The 14,591-nt window shown below is 40.7% G+C and overlaps 1 protein-coding gene across 1 annotated transcript in view; it reads left to right on the top strand.

Annotated features, from left to right (window-relative positions):
• LOC136877792 (protein gooseberry-like) overlaps window positions 1-14,591 on the top strand; it is a 187,586-nt gene that overhangs the window by 94,934 nt on the left and 78,061 nt on the right. Inside the window, exon 3 of the mRNA XM_067151998.2 lies at window positions 1,671-1,777. Within this exon, the coding sequence (XP_067008099.1) occupies window positions 1,671-1,777 (107 nt within the window). The remainder of the gene's footprint in view (window positions 1-1,670; window positions 1,778-14,591) is intronic.

Below are 14,591 nucleotides of genomic sequence, written 5' to 3'. Positions count from 1 at the left end.
AAAGAAGCGGAGATAAGCCGTCACCTTGTCGGACGCCAGTTTTAATCGGGAATGGTTCAGAGATCTCCCCCATGAATTTAACTTTGGAGATAGTGTCAGTGAGTGTTGCCTTGATGAGGTTGAGGGTCCTGGAATCAAGCCCCAGTTCCTCAAGAATAACGAAGAGAGACTGTCGATCAACCGAGTCGTACGCTTTCCTGAAGTCAACAAAAAATGCAGATGACCGGTTTGTTCCTCAATGCTCTGTATTTAAGTGTTGCCTTCAAGTTGAATATTTGTTCTGCACACGAGCGACCAGGGCGGAAGCCTGCTTGATATTCGCCAATACTTTGTTCAAGTTGTTCTTGCGTTCTCTTCAAAAGGCAAGATGAAAGAATTTTGTAAGTCACTTATTATTTTTTTGCTAGGGGCTTTACGTCGCACCGACACAGATAGGTCTTATGGCGACGATGGGATAGGAAATGGCTAGGAGTTGGAAGGAAGCGGCCGTGGCCTTAATTAAGGTACAGCCCCAGCATTTGCCTGGTGTGAAAATGGGAAACCACGGAAAACCATTTTCAGGGCTGCCGATAGTGGGATTCGAACCTACTATCTCCCGGATGCAAGCTCACAGCCGCGCGCCTCTACGCGCACGGCCAACTCGCCCGGTACTTATTATTATTATTATTATTATTATTATTATTATTATTATTATTATTATTATTATTATTATTATTATTAAGAACTTGTTAGGGTTTATGATCCCACTAACAATTATTACAGTTTTTCGGAGGCGGTGAAGTGCCAGAATTTGTTGTTGTGGGAGTTGTTTAAAGTGCTGCTAAATCTACTGGCACGAGACTAACGTAGCCTATTTCAGAAATTTCAAATACCACCGGAATCGGACTTGCCACATTGCACTCAGAAAGCTAGAGCTCTATCGTCTGAGTCTCCTAGCCTGGCATTTTATATTATTATTATTATTCACTGTTTATTAATTTATTTATAGCCTACATGTTTTGGCAGACATATTGATTCTGGTGTTCTTCTTTATGATTATTATACCGCTTTTTCTACATCTATTGCGTCGCGGGTGCGAACTGTATAACACATGTGGATTTGGCCCTGTTTTACGGCCGGATGCCCTACCTGACGCGAACCCTATATGGAGGGAGGTAATCACTATTGCGTGTTTCTATGATGGTTGGTAGTGTAGTGTGTTGTGTGAATATGAAGAAGATATTGTTGGGGCAAACACGAACCACCAGTCCCCGAGCCAGAAGAATTAATCAGAGGCGATTAAGATCCCCGACCCGGCCGGGAATCGAACCCAGGACCTTCTGAACCGAAGGCCTCAAATCTGACCATTCAGGCAAAGAGTCGGATAATAATAATAATAATAATAATAATAATAATAATAATAATAATAATAATAATAATAATAATAATAATAATAATAATAATGCTCGCTAGGGAATGCCGCTTATTCAAACTGGATTATTAGGCTTAGGCCCTAATCTGGAAGATTTTGAGTAGGTGATTATGTTCACACGATACGTTGAATCGGCCTACTGTTTTCAAAATATTGCAAATAGTCATTTATAACCCTTTCAGAAATTTATTAATAATTCTTTTGCTGTAAATTGAGTACACTCAGGTTTTAATGTTAGATGATAATTTTGGTCCCCTAGGCTGATCAAGGATGGCCTCTGTGACCGCAGCAACGCCCCGTCAGTGAGCGCCATCTCCAGACTGTTGCGAGGTCGGGATGGCAACGAAGACCAGAAGATTCACGACGGTAAGTACTCTTCTTTGTCTGTTCAAGTGTTGGTGAGTAATTTCATGCATGACTTGCTCTCCAACTTTTTGAGTCACTTGGTTTCAATCAGATATGAAGCCGTGTCCTCTCCAGCAGAGGTCGTGTAGCTGTCAGAACATCGTGAGTTCCAACCCCACCGTCGGTCTGTTTTCTATGACTTACACGACTGCTACTTTCTCAGTCCTTATCAGTAGAATGTCAACTACTGAAGAAGAAATCGAACAGTGGACTTGTAAGCTAAACATACAAATTATCTTCTTCCCTGCCTCCGACTTTCAGGGAATAAGAAAACTAAGCGTTTTATCCCCCCCCCCCACCTCACTCATTGCATGTATGTGACAATTATTGTAGTTAGGTAGCAATTGTAGTAAATGCGGCAATGTAGTGGTATATTGCATTTCAAATGACTGTGATAAACATGCGACACATCAGCTAGAAGGTGCTGTGAGAGAGGCGAGAATTATCAGAGTGATCTTGAAGATACAACATGAGATAAATTAACAATAGTTGTACATATTGGTAGAGACAGCTAAGCAAGTCTAAATATACAATGCTAAATTAATATTATTTATAAACGTTTATCTCAGAAACGGTTCCCAAATATTACATTACATTCTTTATACATGTTGCATCTTTCAACAGAGGGAATTTCGAATTTTTATTTAAGCTGTTTTTTAAACTAAATACTAGATTTTGAGGGGAGAATGCTTACATTTTCTTCTCTAGCTTACGTACCAATCTTCTTTCAAGTCTGCTTTACTAATAGTCTATAAGTTTAAAAAGTGGAAGATTTACATTCCAAGTCTTCAGTTTACAAGCTGGTGTCAGAACATCGGAGAATTGTAAGTTCGCCCAGACGTACAAGGTCCTTACACAGAACATAAAACATACATACACACATACATACATACTGAACCCTTTAGTCCAAGGTCATGGGTTCAATACATACATCATCATTAGGCTATAGACCGTTATGCCTTTCAGCGTTCAGTCTGTAAGCTTCTTTGAATTTACTAAACGTCGCCACAATCCTCTATTTGCAACTAGTGCTATGGCCTCATTTAGTTCTATACCTATCTTTAAATCGTTAGAAACTGAGTCTAACCACCGTTGTCTTGGTCTCCCTCTACTTATCTTACACTCCATAACAGAGTCCATTATTTTCTTAGGGAACCTATCCTCCTCCATTCACCTTAAATGACCCCACCACCGAAGCCGGTTTATGCGTACAGCTTCATTCATCGAGTTCATTCCTAACTTAGCCTTTATTCCCTCATTCCGAGTACCCTCCTACATTAGGCTATTCCCACTTGTTTGTACCAGCAATCATTATCGCTACATTCATGTCTGTTACTTCTAACTTATGAATAAGATATGCTGAGTCCATCCAGCTTTCACTCCTGTACAGCAAAATTGGTCTGAAAACAAGCCGGTGTAAAGATAGCTTCCTTGGGGAGCTGACTTCCTTCTTACAGAATACTGTTGAGCTCACTGGATTAGCATTACTGCACCTTGATTCAATCTCACTTACTATATTACCATCCTGAGAGAATTATCTACCTGTTCCAGCTTTATATCATCAATCTGACTTTGAATTCTCTTGGAATTCTTATTTACTGACATTTTTAATTTAATTTAATTTCGTGTGGCTATTTCTAGCCGGGTGCAGCCCTTGTAAGGCAGACCCTCCGATGAGGGTGGGCGGCATCTGCCATGTGTAGGTAACTGCGTATTATTGTGGTGGAGGGTAGTGTTATGTGTGGTGTGCGAGTTGCAGGGATGTTGAGGACAACACAAACACCTAGCCCCCGGGCCATTGGAATTAACCAATGAAGGTTAAAATCCCCGACCCGGCCGGGAATCGAACCCGGGACCCTCTGAACCGAAGGCCAGTACGCTGACATGAATTTAGTCTTCGAAAGGCCCATTGCACCTATTTTCAAGTTCCAATATATTAAACAGAAAACTTACATCAGAAATTCAGCAGTGGCGATTTTTCCATGTAGCATACATGAGGACCATCCTTCGTTTTATAATTTGTCTAGATATTTATTAATATTAATTCTCACAACTAAAAAAGGTGACTTCTTAGCTCCTGCCGGACTGCTGTCACATTACAGGTCATTTTTTTTAGCTTTAGTCTACTGGACATTTCAGAGTCCTTTCATTTGTGGAAATCTAGGAGTTATTTACATCAACTGATGCTATTTAGGTGGTCAGTGTATCCACTTCAACAGTCGGAGTACGTTGGCGTCTTTAAGCGAGGCGGAGCTCTGTGAAGGAGTTTCTATGGTCGGGCTAATTTTGTTGGATGAAAACTGGGTTCGCCACGACGTGGAGTTTTGAGCACCTCAGCCGGAATTAAAACGGTGAACTTGAGATAGCGAGTGGAATACCACATGGCCAAAATATAAGATTAGATGGTGAAAGGCTGAAGCTGAGGGTAAGAAGCTTATTTGCTGAAGAGACTGTACCACGAGGAAGTTTCATCAGGTGTCTATCATTAATTAGACTAGAGCTGTGAAATCCACCACAGCTGCTTTCACGTGGCGTGACAAGTAAACAATGCGCCGTTTCCTTGCTACAAGGTCCCTGTGCGATCTTCGTCAAGCCGTCTGCTCTGCCAGGAAATGCTCGATGGTGTCAACGTGACAAGCGATTAGCGGCATCCTAACACTCTTGATCAACGAGAAGTTATTCGATAAACAGGCAAAACCCTTTATTGCGACATCGCTTTTAATGACGTTTTTTGGATATAACGGCGAAATCTAACGGTCTTGTCTAAATCCTATATGAACACTGTAACTTATTTAAAAAATCGATTAGAACGACGTCATTATTACGGCATACCGTATATAAGGACGCATTTGTATCGCATCAATGTGGATTTTTGTTTGTTACGTATTTGGGGATTGTTGACAATAATGTAAGTTTAACGCTTATTAGTGTAGATCTGAAATAAGTCTGTTGAATAATCAAGGCAAGCATCGCTGTAAAGATATCGCAAAAGAAAAGGAAGAAAATTCACACGTAATATGACGTTTAGGAAAATGGGGAAACAAACGTCAGTATAGCGATGGAATTGGGTGTATTACACTGAACGATTTCTACAATTTGGAAGGACAGAGAGAAAATACAGTCTCTTTCCGAAGAAAAGTGTTCTAAACTCAAGCGAGCCAGATTGTTTGAGCACAAAGATATTGAAGAATCTTTACGTACGGTAGATGATTTAAGCAGCAAAGAACAAATAATTTGCCGATTAGTGGACCTATTCTTCAAGCGAAAGCTATCACATTGAAAATCCACAGCCTATTTCCAGTCATTCGACCGGATCAGGAATGGAGTGAATGAAGCCCCCATCTAGCGGCGAGGATGTGAATTGTGCCGGCTTCCAAAGCCTGTCGCACTCCTCTGGGGCAATGATTAATGAATGACAGATGAAACGAAATGATAATGGAGACTGTTGCTGGAATGAATTGGAATATGACAGGGGAAACGGGAGTTCCCGGAGAAAAACCTGCCCCGCCTCCGCTTTGTCCAGCACAAATCTCACATGGAGTGACCGGGATTTGAAGCACGGAATCCAGCGGTGAGAGGCCGGCGCAATGCAGCCTGAGCCACGGAGGCTCCTGCTATCACATTACAGATCATTTTTTAGTTTTAGTCTACAAGGAATTTCAGAGTCCTTTCATTTGTGGAAATCTAGGAGTTGTTTACATCAACTTATGCTATTTAGGCGGCCTGTGTATCTACTTCAAGAGTCGGAGTACGCTGGCGACTTTAAGTGAGGCGGAGTTATGTGAAGGATTTTCTACGTTAGGGCTAATTTTGTTGTTTGCCCTAAGTCCCACTCCACAAATACTGTACTGTAAATAGAGCACTATTTAATTTCGTTACTTTTTTAAAGTTTTAATTTAATTCTTAATTAACCATGAAAGTGTGAAACCTGAAATTTACAGATATGACACTTTTTTAGCAAAAACAAAATAAATCTAATTTGTGAGACTATCATCCATAACGACTCATGTTTGGCGGTCCCTTCGGAACCGTTTAAAACTATTTCGACTCTACTCGCTGTGTCGGTTCGAATTTGGAGTCCTTCATTGACTTGACTAGTTCCCTTAAAAGCCTACTGGTGATCGTGCTATGTATTTCCCTACATCGTCCTCAGTTCTGTGTCAGACTAGTTAGGAATATTTGATAGTGTTGCAGCACACCAGAGTGCAGGAGCTTATTCTACCTCTCACTTGCCAGGCATATTTCCCGTGACACCGAGTTTATTCAGAACTGAGAACCTGCTGTTTTAATATCGCCGACAGTCAGATCGTGATGCCGAGCTCCTCCAGCATAGATTTATTGGTTGGCAATGCTGTTCAAGATTTTTAGAGCAACACCAAATTTCATTGGGGGCCGATTTGCTTCAAACCTGCAACATGCGTAATCCAAATTTCTGACTGAAAATAACACGGATCCTCAGTTAAAGTTGCATGAAAATAGAACGTTCCTTTCATAAATGGAACAGACATTTTTGAATATATCTCCTACCTTATTCTTAAGACGCCATCTCCACACCGAGGATGGTGATCCACGTAGCCACTCTGATCTCGGCAATACAGCATGAGAAGCTTCTTCTGATGTACCTACATCTGTGACATCTTCGAATGTCCTTTAGCCATGAATTTCTCCGTACCGAGCTCGATAGCTGCAGTCGCTTAAGTGCGGCCAGTATCCAGTATTCGGGAGATAGTAGGTTCAAACCCCACTGTCGACAGCCCTGAAAATGGTTTTCCGTGGTTTCCCATTTTCACACCAGGCAAATGCTGCGGCTGTACCTTAATTAAGGCCACGGCCGCTTCCTTCCCACTCCTAGCCCTTTCCTGTCCCATCGTCGCCGTAAGACCTATCTGTGTCGGTGCGACGTAAAACAACTAGCAAAAAAAAAAAAGAATTTCTCCGTCTACCAACGGTCTGTCTCCCTTGTATCTTTCCTTCAATAATTACTGTAGCTGTAATAACTGACACCGCTCGCCCCTCATAATATACCCTATATATTGTGTTTTCCTTTATTTTTAATAAGTAACAGTTCTGTTTGCTTTTTCATCCAATAAAGGGCCTCCACATTTGAAACTTTCAATATCCAAGGTATCTTATTCGCAAGAGACGGCGATACAGATACATTTCAAAGGAAAGTAGGCTATGCGTTTTTCAGTGCTTAGCTCCAGGGTCCAGCTTTCACATCCATATAGGAGAATAGGGAATATGTAGCATTGGATCATGCGGATTCGTAGCTGCAGACTGAGATCCGACCTTACAAAGAATTTCTTCATGGTAATGAATTGTTTCCTGGCCTGCTCAATTTTAGATTTTATTTCTCGTTTGGAACCAGATTGGTCGTTCAGCATGGTGCCCAAGTATTTGAAAGAGGACACTTACTCTATATGACCTTTCATTGTGAGATTTTTTCATATTGACTATTTAGAAAACACCGTAATTAATTTGTGTTTTGGAACGGTTAATATAGGACTATAGGCCAAATTCCCCACCAAACTCAACTAAGCGATTTATCATACAATGAAGGGTGGGTAAATCTCTGCTATGATATTGTGTCATACATTCTGTGTTCCAGACTTTCTGCGAGTAAAGAACACTACTTTTGTAGGACAGGAGAAGGGTTCCTGACCGTGAGAGTCCGATGGCGTAACTAAAATGTTCTGTAAGGCAGGGTCAGAAAAATACCTGCCGCTCGTTCGCTATGGCGACGATACTTCACCGCACAAGTACTAATCGCCGCAGAAGATGACGTTCTTACAAAATCATCTTGTTTTAAATATTGTGCGGCCACCGGGTTATCCACACCTTACGAATATTCTCGTGTTTCGGAATGAAGCTATCAAATTAAATATTTCTTTGTCGGGCTATTCTTGTGCGGTTGAGTTTGGCTAAAAATTTTCAATTGTGAGTGATAAATTCCAGTCTGAGAGCAACACAGTATTTTGGGAATTTATTTCCATTTTACGAACAAATCCACATTCTAGCCCTTCAGGTAAGCAACTCAGTGTTTAAAACATCCTAGGGATATGAGCTACGAATTTTAGTTAAATAAAATATCGTCGCTGCCGGGACGAAACCTCCTATGTGTTAATATTTTTGGAGATATACTGACCCGCAGCACATACGTTATGAAGAGTGAGAATGCCTTGACAACTGTCACAAAATATTGCACCTTAGATGACAGAACCTTACCGGCCAAAGTTCTAAGCTAAAATATTTCACATAGGAGGATTTGTCCCGGCAACGACGATATACCGTATTCTTTATTTATTCCTAAATATTACAATCCATTTCGTAGTCATCGTTATCCGGTCGATTAGATTATTAATTAATTTAATTTCGCACAATGTGCATAATTAGAGGACATACTCTTAAGCATTTTCACAGAATTTTGTCAGAGATATTTCTCTGCGCTTACTTGTCATTACGTGATATCTGTCACATGGGTTATCACAAAGTTTGCACACGCATAGTTCATCCGGTTGGTGGTAGATGTCTCTCGCGCAGATACCGTGGTGAAAACCATGAACAGCAAAACGCGTCATGAAGTGTCTCAGTGCGTAATTGGCTTTTATCCATTCTCTGTTGATCATAGCATCTGTAGCGTAAAATTCAGGAAATATTTCTTCTCTTTTTCCTTGCAGTTCACGGAGTAGACTCTGGTATGCTTCTGCCTTTTTTCTACTGCTGAGAGCGCTAATGTGAGTCTGTACATTGTTTCACTTACGCACCACTACGAGCTCTAATGCGAGTCAATGCAGAGTTTCACTTACGTCCTTATAACTACAGTACATTCGGTGTGGACATATTTCAAAAAATAAAAAAAATGCCTGAGGTTATTGAACCAAGGAATACATTACATAAGTAATCATGTAAATAAATTAATTTGACTTGGATTTGAATAAAAAAGAAAGCGAGTAAAGAAACAAACGATTTTAGGCTGTTTTTCGGAACTGCATTTACACCGGAAGAGATTTTCGAAAGTTGTTTTATGGTTTGATAGAGCAATCCGAGACTCACAATTTGAAACCTTTCTGGGTCCTTTAGTTCTTCAACTTTCGGCATACTTGAGCAAATTGCTTAATTTTAAGTCTTTCGTAGTATGGGGACCCAAACTTTGTTTTCAGCATTAAAAGATCATTCCGTGGCTTTTAAAAATCTCGACAGTAAAATCAGTAAAATTCGGATTTTTTAATTATTTTTATGCTACTGTCAGTTACATAGCCTATCTAAAGTAGGGGATTACTAAGTGTAAAAGCGGTCATGAGCATCGGCTACAACTGAACGGTAAAAAATGAAATGGCGTATGGCTTTTAGTGCCGGGAGTGTTCGAAGACAAGTTCGGCTCGCCAGATGCAGGTCTTTTGATTTGACGCCCGTAGGTGACCTGTGGGTCGTGGTGACGATGAAATGATGATGGAGACGACACATACAACCAGCCCCCATGCCAGAGAAATGAACCAATTACGGTTAAAATTCCCGACCCTGCCGGGAATCGAATCCGGAACCCCTGTGACCAAAGGCCAGCACATTAACCATTTAGCCATGGAGCCGAACAACTGAACGGTGACCAGAATCGATATGAGCGAAGGATTGCGTGATTGGTGGTAGCCATTATGTCGCGAAGCTAAAGCGGTCGGTCTTGTGCGGTATGAACTCCAGTACCATGCAGTAGTTATTGTTCGGGGTTTAGTCTGGGCCTACTATGGATCGAGATCTTCACTGCACACAAAAAACAAGGGCCAAGTCCAGAAGATCTGGATCCGACAAACTCAGTAGAGTACAACGTGATGTACCCTAGAACTGTTAGGAAGGGACAATAAGGTGGAAGCAATGATGACGGTTGAAGGCATTGAGATCGAACTAGTTAATGCTGTTGAGGTAAGCAAGATAATTTTATAGATCTATTTTATGTGTGGTTCCTGAGATATTCTGAATTGTTCAGCGCTGGTCCGATGTACGAGCGGCAGTGAAGTCTGAACGCCGAATTCAGTAGTTCAGACGGTAGAGCTCGAGATGATGGGTTCGATACCAGCTCAGTCCGGTGGTATTTGCAGATGCTCTAATACGTAGCTTCGTGTTAACAGATTCACCGGCATGTGAAAGAACAAAATTCTGCCACGTTGGCTTTTCTGAAAAAAAAACTAGATAAATCATTAATGGAGCGTAAAACAAATATTATTATGAAGTCCGAACCTAGCAGCTTCGGACAAGTGTTGTGTCCGACTAATGGTCCTGTCGGAAGGGAAAGGTTTATTGAAATGGGGACAAAAATCTTGCCACCTCAAGACCAAAGACTTTAATATTACTTATCTAGACTCACAGAGCGAGCTGATGCTATGAGGAATATTGAACATATTCACGCATCGCCATGCTGTAGGCACTTCAGCTTCAAATGCATTGTTAGCACGTGATGATGTTTACAGTTCCTTACATATTTTCATATTGAATTGTGTCGGTTAGTGGGTTATGTGAAGGACTGATAATATATTGCCAAATGTTTTCAGTGAATAAGTGAGAGCTTTTGCAGTCGTTAAATTGATGGACAATATTAAAGGCCTACGTTAGGCCTTAAATGTGGAGTGAAAAATTATACAAGGATGGTGAACCCTTGTGCAGCTTTTAATTATACAGATCGCTATGAGAAGGGATCTGGTATGTCTTGTCATGAGTGGAAATCGAAATGTTATGACATTGTTTTCAATTACCATAATCGTGAATTAAACAGGCTATAGGACGGTGGAATCAAAGGCCTTTTTCTAATTTATTGAGAGATAATTCTTAAGAAGTACAAACAGTTATTCTGAAAAATAATAATTGAAAATAAAACATGAGCCTAGAATCTGGAAAATATGGTTGATAAAGCTTGATGTAGGGCAATGTATTGCTTCAAATTACAGTATAATGTTTAATAATCATTATCTAAACAATTCTTTATAAGTACCATGTAAATTTTAATGTCTCCGTTTTCACACCTGTTTCGTAGTAAAAGAATGCTTAAATATGGTATTCCGAGTTTTTTTACTAGTCCCAAGTCTATAAAATGCTCATTACAAGCTTGTGAGTTACGTGGTCTTTTTAAGGTTATCAATTTCATGTAGGGCTTACCGGTACAAAATGATTTTCTGTTTTCGCTGACTGTTCTTTTAATTTAAAACATGTTAGTGGAGATTGTTCAATTACAATGCAAAATGTGTTCAGTTTTAATGTGTTTACGGTAGCTGGTGTAGGCTGTGTCTTTTATTGTCAATTACTTGGGAATGGCTAAGGTTCCCTGAGGCCTTAATGATATATTGTCGGACATTTACCGAGAATTAATGTGAAAGAACACACACAGACTTTCACACTTCACGGTCCATTTTTACCACTTCAGACCTCGGACAAATACACTGTAGTGTATTTGCCTCGGAATACATCCCTGTATATAACTTCTGACAAGTATTTGATTTAAAAGTAGCAATACAGCGTTTTTGGTTTGCGAACTGACGGGAATATCCGTACGTATCTTCTGTTTCCTATTGCGATTCCTTTTAAAAATATTTTCGATGAACCTAGTTAACATTCGTTTTTACCGTGTTATCTCGTGACACAGAAATAACAATAACATCGACAGGTGTTTTCATGCGTGTGTAAGATACGATCTACTCGGCGAGCTCAGGAGTGCCCTCAACATGGCGGTACGCGCACGGACATCTTTTCCCCACTCACACGCTACTGCGCAGCCGGCGGTGTAGGGGCTTGCTCAAGACAGCCAACGCCTCCACAATCGCTCTAGCATTCTGTGTACACTTTTCAGATGCCTATATTGTCATACACAGGTATTAAATACGGTCAAAAAGAAAATCATCACTTGTAATACACAGGTATGCCATAATATGGACTGGTGTTTCCTGAGGGATGGTCTGGTTGTGTGGCTGGATATTTTATCCGTTTGCCCTATCCGTTCATCGTCTCTCAGAGAACAGGGATCATTTAAAGTATGTGGCATTCCCGTTGATGTTTTTGCCGACTGTACGAATCACGTGCTTTCATCATAACCGGACTCTGGTGCCGGTAGCATAATCCCATACAGTGGTGGACAAAGTCGCTGTGTCCTTTTGCATCGATAGCCTAATGTGGTAGAATAGGAAAGAATGTAGTCTATACGAGAAGCACCATGCCAGATTCGGCTACGTCTCTTGTGCAGTGATCCTGTCGGGATTTTGCTTTCTTTGCTGGCCTTTTTCACAATTATGTAACATCAGTACTAATGTGGATTAAGCGCAGTTTTACGACCAATGTACTTCCTGACGCCAACCCTATTCGGAGAAATATATTCACTGTTGCGTGTTTCGGTAGACAAACACGGTTAAAAGCCGGCCGGGAATCGAGCCTAGAGCCTTCTGAAAAGAAAGCCACTATGCTGTTTCTTCAGCTAAGGAGCCAGAGTGTGATTCCATCTAAACCGACAAACCAGTGTTTGAAGTTATTTATTTACGGCTTTTAGTGTCGGGAGTGTCCGAGGACATGTTGGGCTCACCTGCTGGAGGTCTTTATATTTGACACCCGTAGGCGACCTGCGCGTCGTGATGAGGATGAAACGATGATGAAGACAACACATACACCCAGCCCCTGTGCCAGCGAAATGAACCAATGCTGATACAAATTGCCGACCCTGTCGGGAATCGAACCCGTGACCCCTGTGACCTAAGGCCAGCACGCTAACCGCTTAGCCATGGAGCCGGACATGAAATCTAGTGATGAGACATTGTCTACCACCACTTCTCCAGCTCTGCCGGCGAACATTCTAATGGTGATTTTTTCCACCAGTGGGACTCGAACCGGCTAACCAGGGTGCTAGACCATGGGGACTTGACACCCTAACGGTTACGGCCACCAGGCGACCTAGCGTTGAGCTAAACCAGCAATAACCCAAACACATTTCACCAGTTATCTAGGATACAACAGTAAACTGATAGAGGAATCTCTTACAAAGTAGTCTAAATATGCTCCTACAAATTTACATTTTCAAGTAGCAACACGAATTCACCGCGATAAATGCTAATGCCATAGCCGATCAGGAGCACATTGCTCTTAAAAGTCCTTGCTATTATTATCAGCGGCAGGCCATGGAAGTGTGAGTCATGCGAGGCAGGCCTTACACAAGTGGAACCAATTAATATTGATAGCCAATGGAACATGGCGGGCGAGTCACGCCAGATGGACGCTGGACAATAGCTTGGCAGGCGGGTCCGAGTCGAGCCTGGCCAATAGGGGGCCATGGACAGCATGCGGGCACTCCAGGAGGCCGTGGTGGAACAGTCGTCACGACTCGCGGATCACAACAAACACGCCCCAGACACCGGTAAATAATAATAATAATAATAATAATAATAATAATAATAATAATAATAATAATAATAATAATAATAATAATAGGCAAGATATTATTCTAGTCGATAAATCAAAAAGATCCGCATCCCTTACAGAAATTGCTTGTCCAAACACCTCCAATCTGCAAACAACAATAGCCACAAAGATATCAAAATACACAGAACTGACAATAGAAATACAACGCATGTGGAAACTAAAATCAGTCACCACAGTTCCAATAGTAAGTTAATATAATGTACCGGTGTTATTCCAAAATGCTTGCACAGCTCTCTGGCTGCAATAAACCTGCATCATCACACATACGTTGAACTGCAGAAAGCCACCCTCCTGAGCACCTGCCACATTGTGAGAAAGTTTCTAGGAACGACTTTTCCTCTGACTTACGCCAAACAGCATGAAGTTCCAGTTCCAGTAATACTGAAGAACAGATTCCCAAAACGGGGAGATAAGAAGTTGTTTAGCGACATCATCTGTGCATAATTACTGTATAAATGTAGGCTATATGTTGTAATTATTTCTATTGTAAATATTTGTAGATATAGTCTATGTACCTATAGTTTCATAATCAAGAGGTTGACTCTTTTCTTAGGACGAGCCAGTTACCGGCACAAGCTGAGCCTTCCTAAATTGATGTTATATAGTAATAATAATAATAATAATAATAATAATAATAATAATAATAATAATATATTTTTATTTTACATTTTTGGCCTACCGGTACATTGCCACTCTAGTCAATTACACAAAGGATTCCTTGATTTGCTATCAGCCTATTATTATTAGTCTATTATTATTATTATTATTATTATTATTATTATTATTATTATTATTATTATTATTATTATTATTATTATTATTATTATTATTATTGAAAAACTACAAGCTGTTTTCCTGTCAACGACCGGGTCAGGGATGGGATAAATGAAGCCCCCAGCTTCCGGCGAGGATAGGAATTGTGCCAGCTGCTGAGGCCTGTCGCACTCCTCTGGGGCAATGACTAATGACTGACAGATGAAATGAAATGATTGTAGAGAGTGTTGCTGGAATGAAAGACGACAGGGAAAACCGGAGTACCCGGAGAAAAACCTGTCTCGTCTCCGCTTTGTCCAGCACAAATCTAACATGGAGTGAGCGGGATTTGAACCACGGAACCCAACGATGAGAGACCGCCGCGCTGTCGCCTGAGTCACTGAGGCTATTATTATTATTATTATTATTATTATTATTATTATTATTATTATTATTATTATTATTATTATTATTATTATTATTATTATTAAAAGACAAAGTTTATGGAAGGTACTAGATCAGGTTCCAACAGTCAACCGTTTAATCACCAAATACGAAAATATCATTCAAGTAGACAAAT

Source organism: Anabrus simplex, chromosome 7, assembly GCF_040414725.1.
Source record: "Anabrus simplex isolate iqAnaSimp1 chromosome 7, ASM4041472v1, whole genome shotgun sequence".
Taxonomy (NCBI): domain Eukaryota; kingdom Metazoa; phylum Arthropoda; class Insecta; order Orthoptera; family Tettigoniidae; genus Anabrus; species Anabrus simplex.
Note: the sequence above shows the minus strand (reverse complement) of the source record. Positions and strands in the feature narration are given on the sequence as shown.